This window comes from Malania oleifera, chromosome 3 (assembly GCF_029873635.1).
Source record: "Malania oleifera isolate guangnan ecotype guangnan chromosome 3, ASM2987363v1, whole genome shotgun sequence".
Lineage (NCBI taxonomy): Eukaryota > Viridiplantae > Streptophyta > Magnoliopsida > Santalales > Ximeniaceae > Malania > Malania oleifera.
This window is the reverse complement of record NC_080419.1, coordinates 103,915,473-103,942,642: the sequence shown is the minus strand read 5'-3', so window position 1 is coordinate 103,942,642 and position 27,170 is coordinate 103,915,473. Positions and strand designations below refer to the sequence as shown.

General features: G+C 36.6%; 1 protein-coding gene across 1 annotated transcript; it reads left to right on the top strand.

Annotated features, from left to right (window-relative positions):
- Nucleotides 1-1,454: 1,454 nt before the first annotated feature.
- Nucleotides 1,455-27,170, top strand: LOC131151886 (uncharacterized). Its single transcript, XM_058103349.1, has 6 exons — nt 1,455-1,855; nt 1,948-2,003; nt 3,464-3,518; nt 3,796-3,876; nt 3,969-4,221; nt 26,871-27,170. The coding sequence occupies exons 1-5, from the start codon at nt 1,648-1,650 to the stop codon at nt 4,202-4,204; spliced, it is 636 nt and encodes a 211-aa protein (XP_057959332.1). The 5' UTR covers nt 1,455-1,647; the 3' UTR covers nt 4,205-4,221; nt 26,871-27,170.

The following is a 27,170-nucleotide window of genomic DNA, read 5'->3' as shown; positions in this document are numbered from 1 at the left end:
TTCCTTTAACATGTGCAAATTGAAATAGTCATATCCAATTTTTAGACTACATAAATTTTTACAAAATTTGGTCATACTATGAATATGCATTTTTTAAGTATGAATGTTGTGAAACAACTTTGTGCTTGTTCTACTACAAAAGTTGTTTCCTTAACATGTACAAATAGAAATGGGCATATCCAATTTTCAGAAACGATTCTACCAAAATTTTAATAGAATCTATTCATACTATGAATGTTCTAAAAAAAAAAAAATGAGCTTGTTCTTCTATGAAAGTTTTCTTCTTTAACCGGTACAAGTAGAGATAAACACATCTAATTTTCAAAGGAGGCTGTCAGAATTTTTCCAAAATTATTCGTACCATAGTGAATATGCATGATTTAGGAATGCATGCTGTAAAACAACTTTGTGCTTTTTCTGTTGTGAATTTTTTACAGGATTTGTAAAACACTATCAATTTTTTTACAAAATTTGCTCCTACTATGCATGTGCATGCTTTACAAAAACACTCTCATCACCTTTTTGTTACATATGCTACACACACTAATCAATTCCCAATATAAGCGTAGAGGTTGTTATTTGAACAACTCAAATCCCAAGTAGAAAAAAAAGGTGTTATTTTCTTGATAGCTGTGATACCATTAATACATATGACAACCTAAAACTTTTGGATGCAACAATAATAAATGAAGTGAAAATAATAGTTGCATAGTAATTATAGAATGTAAATTTTGAACTAACACCACCACTCATTGCATGCAAATACTGCTTTACACCTACAACATCAGTACCCACACCAACAATAAAATCATATCTAGCAGGCGCTACACTGCAAGCTGTGGCTATTGAAATTAAACTAGGGAGCTGACTTATCAGTCATACAACATAGCAAAAATATAATTTGACTATAGTTATCCTTGTACTAAATGCTATCACAATACCATCAATACGTAATGGTACAACACTAATAAAAAATAAGAGATAAAAACTAAGAATAAAAGAAAAAATTACCCGTAATTAGCACTCAAGAAGATACAACAATTTAGATGGATGAAATCAATATATAGAAGATATATATATATGTTTTAAAAAAACTCAATTATAGAAGTGAAAGCATGAATTAATTTCAAAGATTTACTTATCGTATATGTTAATATGTTAAATAGCTAATTTTGACTCAAAAACCAATAAGTGTATGATGCATGCAAAAATCATTGGTCCATCCAACATGTTTAAACCAAAAAAGTTATATAGAGTAACTTCTTTTATATAAAAGTCACTAATTTATGTAGTGTTTTTTACTTAATATATGTTAAATGGACCAATGATTTTTAAAGGCACATTAATTTGGAAAAAAAAGTTTGGTCCTTTAAAAAATTTCTAATAAAAAATATTAAAATTGGAAAAAAACACTGTTTCTTCTAATTACCAATGAAGCCTCCTTTTCATGTTTTCCAAAAAAGCCCGTCACACAATGAAGCACCGAGAGCTGTTCGAAAGAATCAAACCCTTGATGAGAGAGAGAGAGAGAGAGAGAGAGAGAGCTGTTCATAACCCTGGACTGAGAGGGAAAAAGCCGGAGAGTACGGCTGCTTAAAGCCCTTAACCGCGGAGAGCAGGGGGGAGAGAGAGAGGAGTTGGGAGCCAATGGAAGCTGGTACAACACAGAGAAGGGTAATCCCAGAGCGAGTTACCGGAGCAGTGGAGAGAACATTACAGAACGTAGAAGAGCTTACACCTCAGTTCCTCGAGTTCTTGTCTCTCTCCGACCCAGCAGTTCTCGCCGAACTGCCGCCTCTCCAACGTGCTGAATGTCTCCTCGTGCTTGCGAGAGCCACTTCAACGCTCTTCACATGTAGGCCCTCTTGCACCCGTAATTGTAGCCTTTTTTTTAAACCCGTGATAAAGATGCTTCAAATTTAATTTTACCTGGGTTGCTGTTTTCAGCGAGGCTGAAATGCAGTGGTGTTCACCCTGACTCGCATCCCGTGAAATCAGAACTTGTAAGTTATTTCAACATTTCTTTTTATTTCCTTTCTCTTTTTAGAGTGCCTCCGAAAATCATCAAGGCTTTAGAGAGTTCGATGCGTGATTTTCTTTGGGCATGTCATGGGAAAGGCAAGAGAGGACATTTGATTAATTGGGAAGTGGTTTGTAGACCCAAATCCGAAGGGGAGTCTGGGGCTTGACATTGTGGCATAGACAAACATATCCTTAATCGATGTCGGGGTTTCGGCTAAAAGTAGAGTTCCCAGTACAAGGTGATTAAAAGTAAATGTCGATTCCGTTGAACTATGTTGGAGAAGAGAGGAAGTGGTATTTTTCATTCATGCCCACGGAAGTTTGTGTCCCCAGGTGGCAAGTCAGTTCTTTCCTCTGATCTGCTTCAAAGTAGGAAGCAGAAATAGGGTACGCTTTAGGGAAGTCTTTTGTTTCAATGCAGCTACAGCTCTTTCATATTTGCCAAGGGGATTTCTTTCTTGAGATTTCCATTTTGTAGGAATCTCAACGGAAGAAAGGTCGATAAGCTTGTTGGACCCTTTTGTTCTAGCCGGTAGGGAGGATGAGAGAGTGTGGGAGGGAGATTCTTTGGGGGTTGTTCTCTTCGAAAAATCTTTTTTCTCACGTCTGTTAAAAATCACTTCTCTCGATGTTTTTGGAGCCACATCATTTGGAAGGCTAGGATGCCTTGGAAAATCTAGACATTTATCTAGATTGTTATATTGAGTAGGACCAATACATATAATATGTTGCAGATAAGAAAGCCTTATATGTCTCTGTATGTGCATCATTTGCTGTGAGTCCAATGAAATGGATGCACACCTCCTACTGCATTGGAGGGTCGCATTACAACTTTGGAATGCTCTCTTCTCTTATATTGGTGAAAGCTTGGGTGGCACCTTGGAATGTGGGAGATTTTTGCTCATGAAGTATTGGGATTTTGGTTAGAGTATAAAGGGCTGTGTATCATGGAGTGGAGCAATTTTCATTACCTTTTGAATCCTTTGGAGTGAGAGGAACATGAGAATCTTTAGGGGCTGAACATCTTGCCCTAGGGGATAGAATGTTGTTCTTGGCTTCCTTTTGGGCCCATTCATTTTTTTTTTTTTTGGGCTTATCGTTCTCTGATCTTCAAAGGGATTGGAAGGCTGCTCTTATGTAATTTATCTGGTTGTAGTTTTTTGTATGCCGAGGACATCTTGTTTCCCTCCATTTTACATTATTTTGGTTCTTAGTACTACTGTTATATATATATATATATATATATATTATGGTTTGATAATTTGAGTACTTGAGTTTTGATGCTTTGATTAACGGCCTGCACTTACAGTTTGGATTTCACCATTTGGCATATTTCTATTTTGTGGTTTTGATTTATTGATATTGACTAATTTAAGCGCGTGCGTTTTGTGTGTGTGTGTTTGTTTTTTAATTTTTTTATTGGTTGGCTTTGTATATGTAGGAGAGATTAAGCTTGTATCAAGACAAACTAGAGCGGTTCATTGATTTGAGTAAAGGTATTTTCCAATGACAAGTAATTTATTTATTGCTGAATGCTCATCTTGAACGACACAGCAAGGATGAAATTTATGGCAATATGCTTTTTAAAACAAAGCAAAAGCAATGGCCATGCAGTTTGGGAAGTCTAATGCATAGCATGTCAAATTCAATGTTGAAACCTGATTTGTTTGAGAACTTCATTATTGTTTTAGGCTTTTTGCTATATTTCGGTCCATAAGTTTCTCTGGTGTTAAGTTTTTTACTGATTACAAGAATTTGAATTTGTTCTTGGAGCTCCTTTGCGACCTTCTGCTACCTTAAATTATCAGGCAGCAGCCCGTTTCATTCAGCATTCTTTGCCTGATCTTACTCCGGGTAGGTTGTCAGCTGATCTGTTTTTAAACAGTATGACTTTTTTTTTTTCTTTCCTTATGTTTCATCCAGTTTTGTTGAACTAATTTCCACAGGGCAAAAGCAGAGTATGAAGGATATCAGCAGTGGAGAGGGATCAAAATTTAAATATTTGGAGAAGAGTGCTAAAAAGAAGAGAAAATATCAGTCATCTGAGAAACAATCTGTTAAAACTGCTGCCAAGGATTTTCTAGAAAAAGCAGCCCGGGAACTTCTCAGAGATAATAGAAGTGGTTTTAAGGGACCACTTCAGCCAGAGAATTCAGATGAAGATGACTTGCCTGTGAGCTGATTATCTACTCTATGCTGGTACATTCTACTTGGAACTTTTTGAAGTTCAGTTTATAGTTTAATTGTCCTTCTATAAAGCCTTAAAATGAACAACCTTTTACTCATCAGCTGCTTATATTGCAGTGTCCAGTTGAGTTTGACAGCCTTCTCAATTTGCATGTAAACTTTCATGTTCTTGTTGTTGATGTTATTGAGTGTTTTTTTAGTTAACGGATTTGCCCCGCCTAATATTTATTGAATTGTTATTACCCAAGTCACTTTTCAACTGAGGAGCAATGGCTGAATTTTTGAAAGATTTTCAGTAATATACTTCTAGTTTTGCATTGTTTTACTCATTAAATGTTGATGCTCAGTTCTCCAAAATTATCACTGCAGTAGCTAAGCATGCCATTATGGTCCTGATTATCATGATGAAACATTTTAAATTTTTTTTATTTTGTAGCCATTTATTATTTTAGGCATTATTCCAGTGGTGATTATTCCTAATTGCTGGGAGGGCATACCCTCAACTATGAAATTATTTGGAAGATCTTCGCCTTTCATGTTACTTGGGCTAGATGAAATATTGGCAATATTAATGTTCATATCTGTTGATTGATATCATGGTACTGGTTCAGGTGGAATCAAAGGCAATATATGAGGACCTGAATTTGAATCAAGAGTATATAATTTAATGCATGCTTTTTCTCTTCGATATGACTATTTGAGTATTGCTGGTACACTGGGTGAAGTTGATGGATATGAAAAAATATGTTGCATGATTATTTTTGTGTATTAATGAGTCATCTTGAAAGATTTAGTGCGGCTGAAGCAAAACTAACAGGTTTGTGCTTTTTAATGTCAGATAGAGATGGATTTGATATCTGCTTGCCCACAATTTTTATTTGACATGTTTTTCTTTAGCATGGCAGTTGCTTACACTGAAGGAGAGTGGGGATAAAAAGGCTGTGCTATTCAGGAATGTTAAAATCTCTAGTCTTGATGGAATTAAAATGAATGTTCTGACTTATAGTCTGTTTTATGGGAATGATGCCTTGAAAATATCTGTTTAGTATCTCATTTCTATATCCTTGCTATGAAGTAATTGTGAAGGAAACATTTGATAGTGTTATCAAAGCTGGAGAGAGAAAACTCACCTTGGCAAATGGTTATGGCAATATATGGTGGAAAAGGATCATCATGACGGTTGTGGCTAATTATGAGCTAGATTTGTTGGACTGCGTTGAGACTTCAAGGATCTCAAAGAGCCCTTTGGGTTTGGTGTGTGGAAGTGCATAAGAAAAGAGTAGGATGATTCCTTGGGCACATCATGTGAAGTTGGGGGTGGTGAGTCAGTACTGTTTTGGTAGGAGAGATGATGAGGGGGAACAATCTTTGAAGGATTGGTTTCGGAATCTTTATTTGTTGGCAATATATAAGGATTCTTTTGCAAGCTCTTTGTTGCACCCTATAAGGGGAGGTCTTAGTCAAAATGTGACTTTTCTGAGGCATTGCAAAGATCGAGAGTTATATAACTTACTAGAGTTCTTTGATCTGCTATATGATATGAGGGTCAATTTAAAGGTGAAGATTTAGCAATGCTATAATGGGGATGCCTAATGAAGGTGGCTGTTTTAATGTTAAATTCCTAATTTTGAGAATTGACAACCATAATGTGGGGACTGGGTAGAAAAGGATAACTTCCTTTTGAAAGGCAAGATGTTGGTGCATGGGAAGTAGTATTTTGGGTCTTAACAATTGATAAGCTCCAGAACAAGTTAAGATAATGGTGAATGGATGTTATTTGTGTAAATAGTGCAGCTGAAATGGTGCATCATCTTTTATCATATTATTCCGTATTAAATGGGTGTGACATTTGGCTTGTTTCTTGTGGAATCTCCTAGACTGGCATGAGTTTAGGGAAGAGAAGGGATCGTTGGAAAGGAACATATGAGATTTTGAAGGAGAGGAAACATCCCCTTGGGATACTAAATAGGCAGCTACAGACGTCAAGTTCCAGATATACTGGGCAGAATGTGATGGATGTGCGACATGTAATAGATTTTATTGACTTCCTCTTGAGTTAGAAATGGTTGTATTACTGCATGTGTTTTTGTATTGTTGCTAGTGTTTTTTAAAATAATATACTTTGGGATTCTTATAGCAGTGCTATGCTTCTTGGAGAGTGATAATTCTTTATGTGCACAACTCATATCCACCAAGATTCAAAGCAGCAGATGAAGCAGGGTGTGTGTCTCAAGAGGTCATAGCAGAGATGCAGTTTCAGGTGTTTGGACTGTGGTTCTGCAAATATGATCCATGGTTTCCGGTCTTTGGGAATGTTAATGGCTGTTAATGCCTAGTAAGGGTCAATGGAAGTTTCCCTGTGAGGCAGACAAGGAAGGAAAGAGCTCAACATTGGTAATTTTCATCAAGGAAATAAATTAGGGATGCTGCCAGAATATCCTCCCTCTGCTGGGGGCAACTTTTCAAATATTATGATTGGAGAAAGAAGAATATCCCAGGGTTCCTTAACTCTCGGCTCAGTAAAGGAAAGTTACTCAATGTTGAGGGAAGGATGGTAAGGCCTACTTGACAAACTGCAACTGCAACTTTGAGTTCAAGACTCTGCAGCTAAAACCCATGCAGGGTATCTTAATACGAGTCAGGCAGGGCCATCTTTGGAAAGTAGTGGACAGATAATTTAGGCCCAACTAAGGAGGCTGCTTATTCGAGGAGGTCCCAGCCTACTGCAAATGCAGATTTTGTGGGTGGGTTTAGAATTCTCCCTGCTGAACCAGAATTTCGCAGGCCTGTAGCACATCAAGAGAGGTTGTCTTCCTCGACTAACAGGTTGATGGAGGACCACTTTTACGGCCTCTTAAACACTTTTACAGAAAGCATTGATTTAAGAAATTAGGGATTTTATATTAGTTTAAGGATATTTATTTATTTCAGGGATTTTTAATTACTTCGAGGTTATTTTGTAATTTTGATTGTTTTGGGTTATTTGTAAATTTAAGAAGTTTTGAGGATTAATTGAATCTCAAGTTGCCTTATCTCTTACAGCAATCACTCCCTGTCGCATATGTCTATTCTCCCCCTCCCCCTCCCCCTCTTTCTCACGTCTTCATCCACCTTTCTTCTTCCTTTCCCTTCTTCTCTTCTCCTTTTTCTCTTTTTCTCCCTGTACTGTTTCTGCTTTTTCTATTTTCTTCTGTCTCTAATACCCTGTACCTGCCTGCAGCAGTTTCTCATCTCCTCTCTTCTTGTTCCTTCTTTCTTCTCTTCTCCTCTTTCTGTTTCTCTTTCTCAGGTCTCTCATGCTGTTTCTGTCTGTTGCTGCCCTATGTCATTGGTGTCGGATCCCAACTTCTATATACCAACCATCCACCACAGCCATCACTGCTGCCTTCAGCAAAACCCCTAGAAACCAAAACCTTAATCCTTTCTAACTTTCCCAGATCTGCAGAGGCACTCTGATTTAAGAAAAAAAACTCTTTATTGCTGCTGCAAAGAACTTAAAAAGCAGGATACAACAGGAAAATAAAAAAGGACCCAAAAACCTGTTTACTGTTCTGAAATTTAGAGAAGAATCCTGGAGGGAAAAAAAAAAAAAAACTGCTGCTTCTGCTGGACAATAAGTTTCATCCCTGGAAGAGGCTTTGATTTGAACCTGCACTGGTAAAGGAACTTCGTCAAGTCTTTGCCAGAAAAGTCTTTAACCCACACCATATTGACTTGTTGCCAGGCCTCCTCCAGAACTCTTTGTTAGAAACCCTTCCAGCCATCAAAGAAATCCTTCTCCCATTATTGCAGTCTCTTAGCTGCTTCTTCCCGTCATTCCAGCATCATATTTTAGAATCATCATCATAGCCCCGCTGTGGCAGCATAGCCCTCTTCTATTCCAGGTCTATTTGTGAGAGAGACTCCTCTTTAATTTCCCCCAGTCCATTTTAATACTGTTAGAAGAAAATATATTATTTTAGTAATTATGTTGTGTGAGTGGGGTTGTTTCTGTCCTAGGTCTTTTTTATTCTTATTAACATATAAGAGGGCAGACCTGGAGCTGTATGTCAGGCCCCAGGGAACTGCCACCTCTTTTTTTTCGCTTGTTTTATTCTTTTCTTCTCCTTTTCTCTTCTTCTCTGCTCCATCTCTAACTTTACAACATGGTTTTAGAGCATGAACCTCCTCTGAATCGAATTTTCTGAGCTGTTTTTAGCCTCTGTTTTTTGTTTTTTCCCCCTTAGCTTCCCCTCACTAGTTCTCAAGTTTGATTTTCTGGTTGATTTGAGTCTTTTAGTTTCATTTTTCATCTTGGTTTGGCTGTGCAGCATCCTTGGTAGGGTGGTGTGTGTGTTTTTGTAGTGGTTTATTGATGTGGGTATACCGCTGTTGCTGTTCTGCTGTTCACTGGCTGGTTGTGGCATGATAATGCTGCTTTATTGCTGTGCATTCGTGATTGCTTGCTTTCTTGCAATCTTGTATCAGTTGTCAGTGGTTGCGATTGGTGTTCAGTGACTCTATTTCTTGCTCTTGCTTGCACTCGCTTCTAGTTGCTTCCAGCAATAATACCTGCAGCTGTTGGGCTGCCATGTTGTTTATTAAGTGCCTGTGGTGCTGCTTGTGATTTGCCTTCTGCTAATCAAGGAATTCCTTGTAGGTTTGCGACTTCATTTTTGTTCTGTATCTTTGAAATGCGCCGTGCCAGTCTGTGCTGCCTGTTTCTGCATAGTTGCTACATTATGTATCCCCGATACTGGTGTGGCTGATTGCAGTGCATATAGGGGATGGTTTCGATGGCCTCTATAGAGAGAATTTTAGTTGATGCCATTAACAATCACAACCATCAATCACAACCATCAAATTGGTTGGATCCTCCAAGTACGTATTGTGGTCTCAGGCGCTGCATGAGTATATTAATGCGAAGGGAAGTCCAAGTATTTGTTTTATTTTCCTCTGTTTTTAGACTCCAATGACCATAAAAATTGAATGAAAGAGAATGACACATTGCTTGTGTGGTTGTGGAATAGCATGAAGCCATGAATTGCTGTGAACGTGATGTTTTATAAAACAAACAAGGGTGAGATGATCTTCGTGAAAGCTTCACAAAATAAAATCAAACTCATGTTTTTTTGACCTATATGAGAAGTTTTTCAAATATGACCAAGGTAGGCCATTAGGGAATACTTTAGCACTTTGAAGGTTATGTTGGAGAAACTCAACATCTATAAACTTCCGTGTTGAAATGATTAAGAGGCAAAGGGCGGAGCTTTTGGCTGCCAAGCTTTTGTCTAGGTTGACTCATGAGCTTCAACCCATCCATGATCAAATTCTTGCCAGTGTATCCATACCATCCATGAATAAAGCATTTGCTAAAATCTAAGAATTACCAAAATGGCTCTAAATCTTCTTCGCAAGCTTCTTCCCATGATAGTTCAGGATCACAATCGTGGTAAGGGAAGTGTTGTAGGATGAGGATGAGGATGAGGATGGGGTTTGGAAAGGAGTTGTGGCAAAGGTAGTGTATTAGGATGAGGAGTTTGTTGTGGCAATTCTTGCATTTGCATTTATTGTCGTAAGGAATACCATACCATTGATTGTCGTTGAGATCTCCATTAGAAACCAACTTGGGCCAGTTTCTCTTGCCAAGGGTGATTCCATTATTGAAACTTACAAGTGCATCTTGCCACTCCACTAGAGAGTTGAGTACATCATTTGAGTGAAGTATAACAATCTTGTTTGCATGGTTCAACAACTCCAAACACAATCTTCTATATCTAATGATATTATGGTTGATTGAGATAGGACTAGGCTCCTTGCTTATTCATCTTGGATTATTGATTCTAGTGTCTCTTCCCATCCTAGAAACCTACTACTTTACACTTTAAGGTCACTTTTAGTTGCATCGATTTTTGGCTATGGCAATATTCTTTTGTGTCATTCTATGCCTCTTTTCTTTGTCTTATAACTTATCTGTGCCTAAATTTCTGCTGAACTTGTTATCAATTAGTCAATTAATTAAATCTCATATCTTGTGACCCTCTTCTTCTCATTGTGTTACTTAGGATCTCAAGAAGAAGATTTGTGGATGGCTTGAGAAGGATGCTAGTACTATTTTGATGGCAATCGTAGTAGATCCAATCCATGTCATTTGCTTCCTCAATTTCTACTCATGGTGTTTCTCTTGATTAGTGTTTTGCTTGTTTGGGTCATCTATCCCTTCGAAAACTGCAATAAGTTTTTCCCATGTTCAAGTCTATTTTTCCTTTTGAGTGGGAATGCCTATCATGACATCTTTTCCATCTGAATCGAGTACTTTAGTAAATAATTGTTTCCTATTATTCACTCAGATATTTGGGGTCTGTGTAGAGCCAAGAATTAGAATGATCATCAATATTTTGTGTCCTTTGTGGATGATTTTTTGTCATTGGTTTGGATATATTTGTTAAAAACAGGTATGGACTTTTGAATGTATTTACTTAATTCTGCTAGAAAATTGAAGCTTAGTTTGGGTATTCAAATTTTTTATATGATAATGCACTTGAATTTCTTAAAAATGAGGTTCAATCTTTCTATTTGTCCAGAGGGTAGAGGTATTATTTATCGAACATCATGTATACGTACATCTCAGCAGAATGGAGTAGCCAAAATAAAAAAATAGGCATTTACTTAACATAGCACCATCTCTATTTAGATGCATGTTTCTAAAACCTTTTGGACCGATTTTGTTTTCTATGCAACAAGATGCCTCTAGTGTTTTAGGAGGAAAAATTTCCGTCTCCATTGTGTACCTATATTCTGTAAACCTGCATGTTCTTTGTTTTGCCTCGTGTCTTTGGGTGCACATGTGTTGTTCATGTTCCAGATAATGGTGAGGACAAGTTTTTTTTAAATGAGTTTCTCAGGTACTTGTGAACTCAAGAAGGTTATAGATGTAATGATCCCCACCTTTGTAATATTTTCTCTAGTGCAAAGTCCTCCTTGGAAGAACCTTTTTTTTAGTCCAACGATTTTTTATCCCCTCTCATGTGTCGGTCCTTCTATTTGTACCGTTATCCCTCTCTAGAAATCTTCCACTCTTCCAAATCCAATAGTATTAAGTTTGCTGACCTAGAGAAACAATTGAGGGTTTATTAATGACAGTAAGTAAGCACTAAGCACAAACATCATTACCACCATGCAACCACCTCTTTTGCCCATCATCGTTTTGACTTTTGGTTTTGGAGATCCATGATAGTGACTTGGATTTGCATGTTGCTTACTAGAAAGATACTCAAACATGTACTCAATGGTCTTGATTTGTTTACCTTATTGCTCATTATGTTTTAGTTTTCTGCCTTCCTAGCCGACTAGCTGTATGTGTTCTTTTGCCTTGTCTATTTCCTCTGTTTCTATCCTTTCATCACATGTTGAAGCACCTGCTAACCTTGGGTGTAAGCATGCAATGGATGTGGAATAGATGCCTTGATCACTCGAGGGACCTAGGACTTGTTGGATCTTCCTCCTAGTAAGGAAGTTGGTTAGGTGTCGTTGTGTCTACACCAAATATCTTCCCAAGGTCTCTTTTGAGGGACACTTGCTTGGTTGCCAAGGGATACGCCCAAACATGTGGTATTTTGATTATTTTTGATACCCTTTTCCTTGGTGCTTGACTAAATTCTTATCGTTTATTGATCTTGTTGGTAGTTTATTTTGATAGGCCCTTACACCAATTGATGTGAAGAATGCCTTCTTGTATGGAGATTTGCACAAAGAGGTATAGCAACCTCTTGAGTGTGTTGCTTTTTTTTTTTTTTTGGGGGGGGGGGGGGGGGGGGGGAGGGGGTGTTGAAGTATGTGGGTTGCATGATGCCATTTATGGTATTTAGTAGTCTCCCCGAGTCTGGTTTGACAAGTTTAGTGTGATGGTCTTTACCTTTGGCTTTATCTAGTGCTGCTCTAGTCATTCAGTCTTTGTTAGCACAAAAAAGATAAAAATAAAAGATATGTGTAGTACTTATAGTAGGTTATGTTGATGTTATCATCATTATTATCAGTGACCAAATCAAGATTGAGAGGTGGCTTCAAGCTAAATTTCAAATCAAAGACTTCGGTATTGTGCGTTACTTTCTCTGTAATGAGATGTTATAGTTTAGGAAATGGTTGAATCTATCTTAGTGAAAACATAACTTGGACTTCCTAAGTGAGATTGGTTTGTTGGGAGCTAAACCAACTACTCTTGGATCCTAACATGAAGTTGTCTAAGGATGTCAAATCTGACTTTGAAGACAAATGTTGATATAGGCAATTGGTTGGGCTGTTGATCTACTTAAACTGTCACTAGACCTGGCATATCTTTTGTGGTTGGGGTGGCAAATCCGTTTACGTAAAATCCCAAATAACCACCTTTCGTTGCTGGTTGTAGGATTTTTGTGGTATCTCAAAGGATCTCTCAACAAAGGTTGAGATATAAATGTAATAAAAGTTGTGAGATATAATTCTATTAAAGTGGAGGATTTTAGATCTATTAGTCTTGTTTCTAGTGTGTATAAGATTATTACTAGTCTAAGCTGATGGTTTAAGTGCAGTGCTTGATGATACCATCTCTAGTGCTCAAGGCTCGTTTGTTGAGGGGGAGGTAGATTGTGGATGCTATTTTAGTTGGGAATGAGGTGGTGGAGGATATTCGTAGGAATAAGAAGAGAGGGTTTGTCTTTAAACTAGATTTTGAGAAAGCTTACAATAAAGCGACTGGAGTTTTTTGGATAAGGTTTTACGAGAAAGGGTTTTGGTGCGTGTTGGCATTGTTGGATCAGGGGTTGTTTGTCCAATTTGTGGTTTTTAGTAATAGTGAATGGTGAGCCTAAATCTTGGTTTGGTGCCTCGAAGGGCTTTAGAAATGGAAATCCTTATGCCCTTTTTTGTTTGTTCTTGTGGCAGATGTTTTGAGTAGGATGGTGGATAGAGCGGTGGAAAGGGGTTTGTTAGAGGTTTAGAAGTGGGGAGAGGGGGTGGTGGTTTCGCATCTCTAGTTCACTAATTATATTGTTTCTTTGTAGGCAATCACAATTTCTCTTTTAGGTGTATTTTGAGAAAACTTTATAGGGCTCAAAATCATTTGGGGAAGAGTGATTTGGCAGCTATGAATGTGCCAGTTGAGTGTATTAGGGAGTGAGCTAACGAAGTGCAGTCTGGTATTTTAGATTGGCCTTTTGACATACTTAGGTGTTCCTTTGGGGGCTAACCCTAGAGCTGCAGATTTTTGGAACTCGGTAGTGGAAAAGGTGATGAAGAGATTAGATGGTTGGAAGGGAGTCCTCTTTTCTATTGGGGATAGAATTACTCTGATTTAGGCTTGTCTTGCTGGCATCCTGTTATATTTCTTGTCTGTCTTCAAGATTTTGGTGGGGGTTGCGAGCAAGCTTGAGAGGATCACGAGAGAGTTTTTGTGGTCCGGTGGAGGAAGTCATAGGGACCATTTAGTGAGTTGGAATAAGGTTTGTGGATCCAAAAAGGAGGGGGGTTTGGGTCTTGGCAAGTTGGTGTCTAAAAACACCACTCTTTTTGCTAAATGGATATGGCATTTCCATCTAGAAGAATCGTCCCGCTGGCATAAAGTAATAAGAAGTAAGTTTGGGTTGGATGCGAACGAGTAGGATACCAATGCCAATTTAAGATGCTCTTTGGGAAGTTCGTGGAGACCCATTTCTCAAGTTTATTCTTCTTTCTTCCCTCACACTAAATTTGAGGTGGGGAAGGGTTCTCATATTCGTTTATGAAAAGACCTTTGGTTGGGGAATGCACCATTTTCTATTTCTTTCCCCCTTTTTTTTTTTTTCCATCTCATTTCTGAACAAAATAAAGCCATTTCTTTCTTTGTTGGTGAATTGAGTAGTCCTTTGGCTTCCTAGAATCTTCATTTTAGGAGACCTCAAAACAACAAGGAGATGGTGGAATTGTTGTCTTTGTTATCTTTATTGAGTGGGAGTAATTTGTCTTAGGGGAGGGACATTCGTTCTTGGTCTTTGGACCAGTCAGGTGTGTTTTCTTGCAAATTTTTTTTGAATTTTTGATTTATTCCAACTCTTCTGTCTCACTATACTCCCCTATTTGGAAGGCTAAGGTTCCCCCTAACATAAAGGCTTTTACTTGGTTGGTTGTGCTTAATAAGATAAGTACCAATAACTTGTTGCAAATTAGGAGATCTATGTAGGCTTTCTCTCTTGATGCATTTGTGCTTTGTTACAAGAACTCTAGGACAACTTCTCACCTTCTTTTGAAATGCGAATTTGCTTGGAGTATTTGGAATATGCTTTTTGGTGTTATGGGAGAAAGCTGGGTTTTTCCTCTCTCGGTGGAAGACCTTTTAGGTATATCCTTCGTACGTTTTGGCAAAATAAAGGACAGGGCAACTTTATGGAAGTGTGGCTTTTTCTCTCTATTATGAGGTTTATGGATGGAACATAATTCTAGGATATTTTCTGGGAAAAAATAGAATCAGATGTTGGTTTGGGAAAAAATAAAATATTTGGCCTCTTTGTGGTGTGTCGGATATGGATTTTTTAAAGAGGCAAATTTTCAGGCAAATTTTCAGGAGCTGCAAAGAGATTGGAGGAACACATTGACTGGATGATTTTTTTCTTGTGCATTTCTTATGTTTGATGTTTTTGTTTAGTATTGGAGAGTCTCAGTTTGTCTTGAGAGATTTCTCACTCTCCTTCTTGTAAATTCTTTCTCCATTAATGATATCTTCTGTTGTTATATATATATATATATATAAATTGTGAGAGAATGGGATACTATGATGTAGATTGAGCTGGCTCTATTGATAATCATAGTCTTAAAGACTGAATACTGTACATTTGTGGAAGGTTATCTTGTTAGGTTAGCAAGAACAAACTACTACTGCTGAAGTAGAACACAGAGCTATGGTTTATATTGTGAGTGAGCTTATGTGCCTGAAGTTTCTTATGCCAAAATTGATTCATGGTACTGAAGCCTAATTAATATATAAGAGGGCAGGCCTTGAGCTGAATGTAGGGTTGTAGGATAGTTGACTCTCTCCCCCCCCCCCTCTCTTTCCTTTGACTTGCTTTTTTCTTCTCTCTCTCTCTCTCTCTCTCTCATATTTTTAATACTCCATCTCTAAATTATCAATAACCCAACCAACTTAATTTGATGAGAACAGAGATATAGACTGCCCTTTAGAGATATTGGATTGTATCAAGGAAAATTTGGACTTCTCTACGAGACTTTCAAGATTGCTGAAAAGAAACCAAATCTGACTCTGATTAGTTGATTTGCTGCGAAGTTTTCAGAATACTGACAAGAAATTGATCCTGTCAGTGTCAAGTCCAATTTTTCTATTCCTACTAGTATTCAATCCATATTTGTTGTGATATTTTGGAGTACTCTGCAAGGAATAGACTGAATAGAATGTTTGCTACAAGAAACTAGGCTGATTTCTGAGGAACTACAGAGCATGCTGATCTAGAGTCAAAGGTGAGCTTGTAGGCCCTTTCTAAGGTAGAATTCCTTCATTTATAAAGCTTGATAACTGTTCGTTTCATTAGGTAAATCAATAAGTTTGCATAGTCCAAGTTTTCTTGATTCTTCCCCCCCCTCCTACAAAAAAAAAAAAGATTTTTATCTTTTCTTTTTTCCTTCTTACAAGTAGCCATCTTCCTTGTTTCACTAAGTAGGCTTTGCCATTTCATTTTCATTAAATTTGATAGCTTTTTGTGTGTGTCGTAATAGTTTAGTAGAATTTATATTACTTGTTGCCATTTGGGTTTCCTCCTGCATTTGTCTTCTATCTCATCTTATTACGTGCCATGACCTATAGCAAAATTATGGACTCCATCCCTCCTAAGACCTCACCATTTGATCTCCAAACCTTGCCCCTTCATTATGACATTTTGGGCCATTAATTTGAGCAACTCAATGGGCAAATGGCACAAGTCCTAAGATTTTTGGTAAGCACCTTGGAGATGAATAGTTGTCTGTTAGGTAGCTTAGAGGATCCTTTTGAGTCATTGGGTCAGTTTTGGATGTTGTAGAGTACTTGGGACATAGGTGAGTTAATAGATGATTTTGATGGGGATAAGAACCATGTTAGTGTGGTGAGATGTATTTTGTCCATTGTTATGGATGGTGAGAAGTGGAAATGAACTACTATTTTTCACACTTCCATTAGACGTGGAGATAAGACATGTAAATTTGTTGTAAATTGTTTATTGATGGGAGGATGAATGTCATCTTAGAAGCTGCTCTTGGTAGATTGAACACTAAGGTACAACCACACCCCCATCCTTTTAGCGTGAATTGTGTAAGTAGGTCAAACCTACTAGTCATTGAGATGTGCTTTGTACCCATCTAGATGGGAGACTATTTATTGTGATGTGCTACCCCTGGATGTGGCCCATGTCCTTTTAGGGGGCATTTGTGGTTTATATGATCTTAATGTGACCAACCATGGTAGGGAAAATGCTAATGTGTTTTGTTGCAAATACAAGAGCATCATTTTGATCCCCATTAGGCTATATCAAAAGATCATAGGTTTAGGAACAAGCTAGCTCACATCCCTGTTTGGAAGAACATCTAGTTGCTAGCTAGATTGTAGGACTCTTGAATGGGAAGCTTAGAAAACAAATGTTTTTTATATCATCCATAGCTTGAGAAGTTTCCTTTGAGATCATTGAGTTTTAAGTGAGTTTCCACAAGAGGTAGGGAAGTTTTTGGTTGAATTATATGATATAGTACCTAATGAGCTTCCTAGTAAGTTACCACCAATGCGAGACATTCAAATGCCATAGATTTGGTCTTAGGGTCACATTTGCCTAATCTATCACATTATTGGATGAACCCAAAGGAGCATGTTGAATTGAATAGGTAGATAGGAGAACTCGTTGAGAATGGCTTTGTGAGACATACTTTAGTCCATGTGCAGTGTCAACACTTCTTACCCTAAAAAAAATGGATCTTGGAGAATGTGAATAGATAGTAGAGACATTAACATGATCACCATTCCCTATCCTTAAACTTTTAGGATATTCTTAACATGTTAGGGCTTTGTGTTGGTTCTCCAAGATCAATTTGCATGGTGGTTATCATCAGATTTGCATTAGACTAGGAGATGAATGGAAAACTGTATTGAAGACCTAGGGTGACTTGTTTGAGTCTTTAGTCACGCTTTTGGCCTCTCTATGCCCATAGCACTTTCACAAGGGTTCTGACACGTCTTACAACCATTCATAGGAAAATTATTTTGATGATATCTTGGTATATAGTAGGTTTGGAGAGGAGCATCTAGGTCATTTACATTAGGGAATCCAAATTGTATGCTACCTTTAAGAAGTGTACTTGTTATCAGACTAGGGTGCTCTTCCTAGGTTTTATAGACGCTATATAGGGTATGGCATTTGATTGAGACAATGTCAAAGCCATTAGATAGTGATTTGAGCCTACAACAGTTTCATATGTTCAGTGTTTTCATGGTTCTATTATTTTCTATAAGCATTTGATTAGGGGTTTTGGTACTATTATGTCTCCAACCACCGACTTAAAAAAGGAGTCTTTTATTGGACCCTTAAGGATACTAGGGATTTTGTTGAGATTTAGAAGAAGACTCAAGAACCTATACTTAGGCATCTTCATTATATTAAAGTCTTTTGAGGTTGCTTATGATGCCTTTAGGGTAGGTATTGGTAGTGCTTTAAGCCAATAGGGACACCCAAAATGTTCTTTTGTGAAAAACTCTGCGAGGCTAGACGAAGGAACACCACTTATGATAAAGAGTTTTATGCCGTGGTTAGATCCCTCCACTATTGGAGACAATATTTGTTGCTTCAAAAGTTTGTACTCTATGTGATCGCCAAGCATTGCGACATTTGAGTTCACAAAAGTAATTGAGTTATTGGCATATTAGGTGGGTAGAATTCATGAATGAGTACGTCGTTAGTCTCAAACGTCATTCAGGTGTTGAGAATAAGGTTGACAATGTAGTAATAAGTCCTCTTCATGTAATGAGTATTAACGGTTTAGCTGGCCATTTAAGTAGGAGACAAGATTGATTCCCTTTTTGAGGATATGTTTATTAGCCTTATTTAATAAATGTCATTGGATAGTTTCCTAGTGTCACACTTGCCAATTAGAAAACTAGTAAATGATAAAACTGCCCTTTACGCGTCTCTTCCTTTGCCACACATGCCATAAAATGACTTGAGCATGGATATTGTCCTGAGTTTGCCCAAAATAGGTTGATGTCATGGATTTTTTTAATGGTAGTTGGTAGTTTCTCGAAGTTGTAACATTTTGTACATTGCTATAAGACTTCTAATGCTTCATATATAGCGAAGCTATTCTTTAGGGAAGTTGTCAAACCACTTAAACTAAATGGTTTGTATCTCCATGGTGTTTGATAGAGATATAAAGTTTATTAGTTACTTTTGGAAGACATTTTGGAAGCTGTGGCACTACTTTGACATTTTCTTCTGCCTTTCACCCCTAGACAATGGTCAAATTGAGGTTGTTAATCGTAATTTGCGTGATTTCCTTAGGTGTGTTGTAGGAGAAAAACATGGCATTGGGACTTGGTATTGCCTACTATTGAGTTTTTCTTATAATAATTCAACAAATAAGTCCATGAGCAAAAGCTCATTTGAGTATGTATTTGGATACTAACCCTATACTCTTGTTGATCTTATTCCTTTACCACTTGATGCTCGTGTTTCTAAGTGTGTGCAACTCTTTGCACAATATATATGGTTTGCATGTTAAGGGCAGGCTCAAACTTGTTATGAATAATATAGATTATAAACTAGCTTGTAATGTGCATCGTAAATTGCATGCTCGAGACATTGTCCCATTCCATATTATTAGAAAACTTCAATCTAATGTTTATCTACTTGATTTGCCTACTCGAATACCAGTCTTGTTTTCAATGTGGAGGATTTGACACTTAATTGTGGCACCCTCGAGTTTTTTGCCTTTGTTTCTAGTGCTTGTGCAAATTTGCTTAAGTACCCATCATTCCACGACAAACAACATGAGATTGAAACTATCTTAGATGATGAGTGTGTGACTACTTCCAAATGGAGGTTTTTGTGGACCTTTAGTTTAGTGGAGAGCTCACCCTGCTTCAAATGCTACTTAATTTCTTGGGGATGATCTGTGCGCACTTGATCCAAATATCTTAGAGTGGTATTCACAATCTAACCCTTCAAATTCAAATTCTATTAAGCTAATGGAGTAGATAGGGGATTGCTTTAGTTGCCTTTTAAATAGTTCTTTAGAAGGCATATAGTTATTTATAATTAGGGGTTTTATATGAGTTTAGGCCTTTAGGGATATATATTCATTTCAGTTTTTTAATTGCTTCGGGTTTGTTTGCAAATTTTGATTGTTTTGTGGTTATTCTGTAATTTTTAATAGCTCTATCTTTGAGGTTTCTTAGTTGCCTATAATTATAGGCTTATAATGGAAGGTTAAGAAGTTTTGAGGATCAATTGAATCTCAATTGCTTTCTCTCTCGCAACGCTCTTCCTCTCGCTATCTATTCTTTCGTATTCTTTCTTATGTCTTCCTCCTCCTTTCTTCTTTTTCCTTCTTTCCATTTCTCTCTCTTTCTTTCTCTCTCCATGTTTTATTTTGGCTTTTCTTCTCTGCTTTGTCTCTAATTCCTTGTTATGCTTGTAGCAGTTTCTCTTCTTCTTATTACTAGAGAAATTGCGATATAAGGAAATTTTGGACTTCCAATGTGAGGAGAATTTGCAAGATGAAGGATAGCTAGAACCTCAAGGGTCAGAGAAGGAAGGGGAGGGACCAATTTTTAAGATATTTGTATTGAACATTCATTGTAATAATGTTATCAAGTGAGTTTAGAGTACAGATGAGGTTTGGATTTTGGAGAAGCCTTGCAAGTTAAATGCGTTAAATGTGGTTTATTTTAAATGCTTCTCCTTCTATAGTTCCCAATTTGATTCTTGATTCTTGTACAAATAATGTGGTTTGTAATCCTAGTAATGAACCTCGTAGGGTTTCTTCAAGAAATGTAATTCCAAATGTATTATTCCGGCTTTGAAGCATTCTTTTACTATTCTTGATTCTTTGTTCTACAAAAGGGGGTTAGCCAAATGGGGACATTTGCATCATGTGGACCTTCTAGGACATTAGAGGGACAATCAGGAGGCTTAAGTCCTTCTCGATGAGTTAGGACTTAGCTTTTTGAACCTTAATGGGGAAGTGTTTAGGATTGGTAGCGAGAGCCACAAAGGAGAGGAAAAAGATCTTGAAGTTGGATAGAGAGCTTAGTAGGCTTGCAACTTTGATCAATAATGAGTAAGGAGGTAGGCATTTGGGTATTGTTAGTGGCAATCAATGTAGCTTCTCTTTTGGAATGTTTGGGGCTAATGGAGTTGCAGGAAGTGTAGGGTAGTGAAAGAGTTAATTAGTATAGTTTCTCTTGATATCTTATTGCTTCAAGAATTTGAAGGGCGGTGGATAGTTTTTTTATGAGGAGTATTTCGAAGTCTAGGCGTAAAGATTGGGTGCTTTGCCCTTTGGCATGTCTAGGAGGTAGATTATTGTCCAAGGCACTAGGGCAACGGTTATCAAGGATTACATAGTTGGGTTTTTTATCTATTTGTGTTATTAGACGCGAGAGGTTCTTGACATTGGTGGTTCACATCTATTCACGAGCCTTATGAGTTGGTCAATCTCTTTGAGCTTTGTAGCCCCATTTGGTAGTTGGAGGTGATACTGGCATTTGGCTCACTAGTGATAGATTAGGAGTTTCATGACTAGTAGTATAAGGGTGTTGGACTCCTTTATTTGGGATTGGTAGCTTAAAGATGTTGCTTTGGCTAATGTTCATCTTACTTGGGTGGTTTGACGTGGTACCATGGTAGACTTGCTTCTTCTTGTATAAAAAATTTCTTTTTTACCAATAATTGGAATTCCCAAATATGGTTCAAGAGGTTTTAGTTAGGCTAGTTTTGGATCATTGCCTAGTGTTGTTGATTGCTAATCCCATTCAATGGGGCCCTTAATCTTTTAGATTTGAAATTTTGGTTAATGCATCCTCCTTTTAGGGAATGTGTTAAGAACTAGAGGGGATAGGGTCATTTTCAATGGTGGTTGGGTTTTAAATTTACAAATAAATTGAAGTTTGAAAATAATTTGAAAGTGTTGAATAAGATGCTTTTGGCAACATGAAAGAAAGGAAGAATGTTATTATTCTAGAGATTGAGTTTTTGGAATTTGGATAGGTGGGAGGAGTGTGGTTTGGATGGTGAAGTAGAAAGGGCTATAAGGGGTCACCTTAGTAATGACTTGGATGTGGTCCTTATTCGAGAAGGTATTAGTTGAAGATAGATGTCTTGGGTTAAGTGGGTGAAGGAGAGGGATTGTAATACCAAAGGGAGGAGGAGAGCCTTACTAAGGAGTTGGTGTTAGATTTGGATAGGGTGTGTGAGATTCTAAGCAAATTAGGAAGATGATAAAGGAAGTTAGGGGTCACTATTCAAGATGGAGAGTGATAGGGCTTTAGGGCCCCATGGCTTATAGTTGCTTTCTTTTAAGATAGTTAGGAGGCGATTCTTGAAGGTATTATGCGGTTCTTTCATCACTTCATTGGCGGGGAAGAATGTAAATTCTACTTTTATTGCTCTTCTTGAGAAGGAGCATTCTAGGAGTGTGAAAGACTATCGACTAATGAGTTTGTTACTACTATTCCAGAATCTTGGCTAATTTTTTGCCTAGGAGGCTTTGAGAGGTGTTAAGGGGTACAATACTATGGAGCAATGACAAATTTTAGATGTTATTTTTGTTACCAATGGAGTGGTGGAGGATGTGAGGATGAAAGGAACAAGGGAAGCTTTGGTCTGGTTGGATTTTGAAATGCCTATACTATGGTAAGTGGGATTTTTTTAGACAGGTGATGCCATGATGGATAAGAAGATTTGGAGAGGCATGGATGAAATGGATTAAAGGGTGGGGGAGAAAGCTAGAGAAATTGATAAATTAAAATTCAGACTCTAGTACATTGGAAAAGAAAACATAAGAATGTGGTAGGAATTATTATAGACAAAAATGTAAAAGATAGCGTTGTAGATATCAGAAGAATAGAGGATAGAATTATGAAAATCAAGATGATCTTATGCCAAGGGATAATAAATATTAGTAATGCTTACGCTCCTTGAGTAGGTTTAGAAGAAGACCTTAAGAGACAATTTCAAGAAGATATGGATAGTATTATAATAAATACTTGTTTTAAGAAGAGAGAACACTTTATAACCTTAAAAAGTGGACAAAATAAAAATCAAATAGATTTTTTCTTAATTAGGAGGGTAGATCGTTTATCCTATAAGGATTGTAAAGTTATCACAGATGAAAGCTTAACCATACAACATAGAGTTTTAGTATTAGATATATGTATTAAAAAATGAAAGAGAAAGGATAAGTTAAACCAGTGTAAGAGAACAAGGTGGTGGAAGAGAAAACGTAATAAAATCTAAACATGAAATGATCGAAGATGGTGATTGCATTATAGAGGATGGTGTAGACACAAACACTCTTTGGAGTAGGATAGTTAGTTCTATTAAAAAAAAGAAAAAGAGATTTTAGGTGAATCAAGAGGAAGATTCTCAAATAGAAAAAAAAGTTGGTGGTGGGATCAACATGTCCAAAAAGCCGTAAAGAAAAAGAATTTGGTATAAAACATGACAAAAATGCAAAAACATAAATAACTTTGGAAAAGAAAGTTGGTGGTGGGATCAACATGTCCACAAAGCTGTAATGAAACGTAATTTGGTGTAAAACACGAAAAAAATGTAGAAGCATAAATAACTTTGGAAAGTATAAAGGTGCGAGAAAGGATGCAAAAAATGTCGTTAGTGAAGCTAAACATAGATCTTTGAATAGTTTGTATGCTAGATTAGATACAATAGAAGAGGAAAGAGGTCTATTTAAACTTGCTAAAGATAGAGAAAGAAAGAGTAAAGACTTAGGTAATGTAAAATGTATACAAAATAAGGATGATATTGTCTTGGTTAAGGAAGAAGACATAAAAGAAAGATGACGAAATTATTTTAGTAAGCTATTTAATGAAAACCAAGTAAAAAACTTAAACTTAGAATTGACAAATGAAGAAAAAGACAAAATATAAGATTTATTCGCAAGATTAGAGTTCACAAAGTTAAATTTGCACTAAAAAAGATGAAAAATGGAAAAGCTTCAGGATTGGATAACATCCTAGTTAAAATTTGAAAATGCTTCGGTGATAAGCAAATTATATGGTTAACTAATTTATTTGACGCAATTATAAAAACTAAGAAAATGCTATACGAATGGAGGAAAAACACTTTAATACCTATATACAAAAAATACAAAAATAAATGAGATACTCAAAATTGTAGTAACTATTGTTGAATTAAACTTATGAGTCATAATGAAACTGTGGGAAAGGGTAGTTTAACGAAGATTAAGGTTAGAAACGAATGTCTTAGAAAATTAATTTGGTTTTATGCCTCATAGATCTACTATAGAAGTTATATATATTTGAAGAAGATTAATGGAAAAGTTTAATGAAAAGAAGAGGGACTTCCATATGATATTTATTGACTTAGAGAAAGTGTATGATAGGGTATCTAGGGTAATTCTATGATGGGTATTAGAAAAAAAAAGGTTTTATGTAGTAGGTATATCGATGTCATTAAGGATATGTACGATGGAGTAATGACTAGTGTTAGGATTATAGTAGGTGTACATCAAGGATCTACTTTGAGCTCTTATCTTTTTGCTTTGGTAACTAAGAGTATCCAAAATGAGGTTCCATGGGTTATGTTGTTTGTTGATGATATTGTTTTGATTGATGAAACTAGAGGTAGAGTAGAGTCTAAGTTAGAAATATAGAGAGAAGTTTTGGAATCTAGAGACTTTAGGGTAAGTAGAAATAAAACAAGCATATATGAAATGTAATTTTAGTAATAGTAGGAGCAATATTGGAGATAAAGTTAAACTTGATGATGAAGAAATCAATAGTACTAGTAGATTTCGATACCTTGGATCTATTATGCAAGCTGAGGGAGAAATTAAAGAGGATGTAATGCATAAAGTTAAAGCATGCTGGGTAAAATGGAGAAATGCTTCAAGTGTGCTTTGTGATTGTAAAATACCGTTAAAATTAAAAGGATGTTTTATAGGACGGCTGTAAGACCAGCTATGCTATATGGATCAAAATGTTGGATGACTAAGAAACAACATATCAAAAGGTAAAAGTATTCAACATGAGAATGCTTAGATGGATGAGTGTTATAATGTTAAAATATAAATTAATAAATGAACATATTTGCTATAAGTTAGGCGTAACTCTTGTAGAAGATAAGATAAGGGAGAGATGACTCAGATGATTTGGGCACGTAGGTCACATATTGTGCGAGTGAGGAAAACTGAGTGAGTTACTATGAGGGCAGTAGAAGGAGTAGGGATAGACCTAAAATAACTTGGAATGGGATAGAGAATAAGGATTTTTGGCCCAATTTGTCAAAGGATATTGTCTATAATCGCATAAGTTGGCAGAAAAGGATTTATTTAGCCAACTCACTTAGTGGGACTTGATGCTTGGTTTGTTGTTGTTGTTGCTTTAGGAGGATATCTTATCCTCTACTTTTTCTAAATTTCCTTTTTCTTTGTTAATGAAGTTCCTTTTATATATATTAAATTTGGGAATATCTAGTTAAGAGTAAAGTACAACAACAACAATAAAACCAAGCCTTAGTCCTACTAAGTGGGGTCGGCTATATGAATCATTTTCTGCAAATTTATGTGACCATGGATCATTAAGTGCATCACAGGCGGAGTAAAGTACGACATGACCTATTAAATATAAATGCAAATATTTGTGAGTGGGGTTGACATCATTAATTTTTCTTACTTTATGTTTTTTGCAATTGAAGGATTTTGTTTAACATATGCTTTAAGTGTGAAATGTCAGTGGCTCCGGTGTGTTGTGGTTTAAACAAAGCAATTACTTTTTGGTTAATGGGGTCATTATCACTTCAGAGGCATTGTTGAAAGAATGGGTATCTTATTATCTTTAAAGAGGAATAAATTGTCCGGCCCATTTTTGAGATTGCCTTCTATATGAAGGTGTTGTTCCCAAGATCTGCTGGTAAGGTTCCTTGGAGATTCCTTCTTAGCATTCTTTTCTATTTCCCATCCTTGAAATAGTAAACAAGGAAATCTATTAGAGAGAGTAAAAGGGAAGAAAGAAAGAAAGTAGGGAGGATAAGATATCCTCCAAAAGAAAAGAAAAAAGATGAAGAACTGCAAAACAAAAATCTCAAAAACCAAATAAATTACAAACCATTTCTACTGGAATAAAGCAACCCAATCCCATCATCGAACTTTGATCCTATTGTAACTCCTTGAATCCCAAATTGGGCATTGATCCTCCAGTGTTTTGGGCATATTGGATTAAAAGGGGCTGTTTGATATCAATCATAACGTCAAGTCTTATGTCATTTTCTAGTGGTTTGGTGAGGAAAAGTAAAGTCAGAGGTCATTTGTAATGTAACGATTTGGCTTAATAAATTCCTTTCAAGAGGCGTTAATAGTGTAATCTGGCGGAGGGTTGAGGATGCACTATGCCCCCATGGAAGAATTGATGCAGGACAAATAAAAGATTCAGTTTTGGGAAATTGACTTTGGGTTTGGTTTTATTAGTGAAATTGGGAATTTGTGAAATTAGGGCGAGAAAATTATGGATTCAGATTTAGTTGGAGAAGAAATCTCACAGGCCAGTTTAAGGCATTTAATCTGCAGCAAGTTATGATAGTATTTCATTAGGTGCAGAGTAAGCGAACACAAGGCTGTAGGAATAATTGGATCTTAGTAGTGTAACCCTAGCAATTATTAATTTTGACAATTGAAATAAACTAATATTGATCACCATACATGGCGAATCAGATAAAACTTAATTCTCTGAAATCATTCAAAATAATGACTCAAAATAGCGGATTCACAACAAAATAGTAATGAGGACAAAATACGCTAAGTTGCTAACCTCCCCTAAGATATGTTGAAAAGACGCAGACCTTGCGTTTGAAAAATGACATCAGCCTTCCTTTACATTTAAATGTAATGACATTTATACCCCTCAGTTGACTATGAAAAGAGAAGTCAACTAATTTGCTGCACTCCTTAACAGACATATCAATTTAAAAAAAAAATTTGATGAGATAAACATAGTAGCAAATATTCAATGCGTCTTTCTACATATATTCATTTTCCTCTTACGCGTGTATTTTCCAATGGGCTAGTTTTGCATTGGTCAATGCTGGTGTTCTTGATGAAACTTATTCAAGGATCACATTTGAGTTTTTAGGGCATTAGAGCTTCTACTTACACCATTAGAGGTCAAATTTATTATTAGGAAAAATATACAACATCATCGTGAGGAGTTTTAAGTGTTATTATAATTAAATTTCACCTGTTATTTTTTGAACCTAGGGAAGATGTATGACTTTTTGGGAAAGCTTGGGGGGGGGGGGGGGGTGATGTTGGTGTTTTTTGCCTCAAAAATAGCTGCATAGCTCTATGAACAGTATTACAGTGTTGTGAACAGGCATGATGGAGTAGTTAAAGTTTTTAATTACCTTATTAGGCTTTAGTCTTTGACTATTTAAATTTTTCTGTCCTTGCAGGATCAGAGATTCAGAGTGCCAGATTGCTAGTACAAGAGTGTTCATAGTGTGCATTCTTTCTGTTCTGCCCTTGCGGATCACCATACTGATGTGCCAGTTTTTTCTGCAATGTATATCACAAAATTTTCCCTAATAATTTTAGATTATGTAATATACTAGGTCAGTTGTGTTCCTAGACATTTTATGGAGGTGCAATTTCAAGCATCCGTGATTTTGATTGTTCGTCATTGTCATCCCAGAAATATTTGTATTTATTTCTGCAATGTTTTATTGGGAATGGACTATGATAACTTAAAACCA

Bases quoted from the DNA above. Each gene is read 5' to 3' on its own strand.
- LOC131151886 (XM_058103349.1), top strand. From the start codon at position 1,648: ATGGAAGCTGGTACAACACAGAGAAGGGTAATCCCAGAGCGAGTTACC. The intron at 1,856-1,947 runs GTAGGCCCTCTT...TGCTGTTTTCAG, and splicing joins CACTTCAACGCTCTTCACAT to CGAGGCTGAAATGCAGTGGT. The intron at 3,877-3,968 runs GTAGGTTGTCAG...TAATTTCCACAG, and splicing joins TTTGCCTGATCTTACTCCGG to GGCAAAAGCAGAGTATGAAG.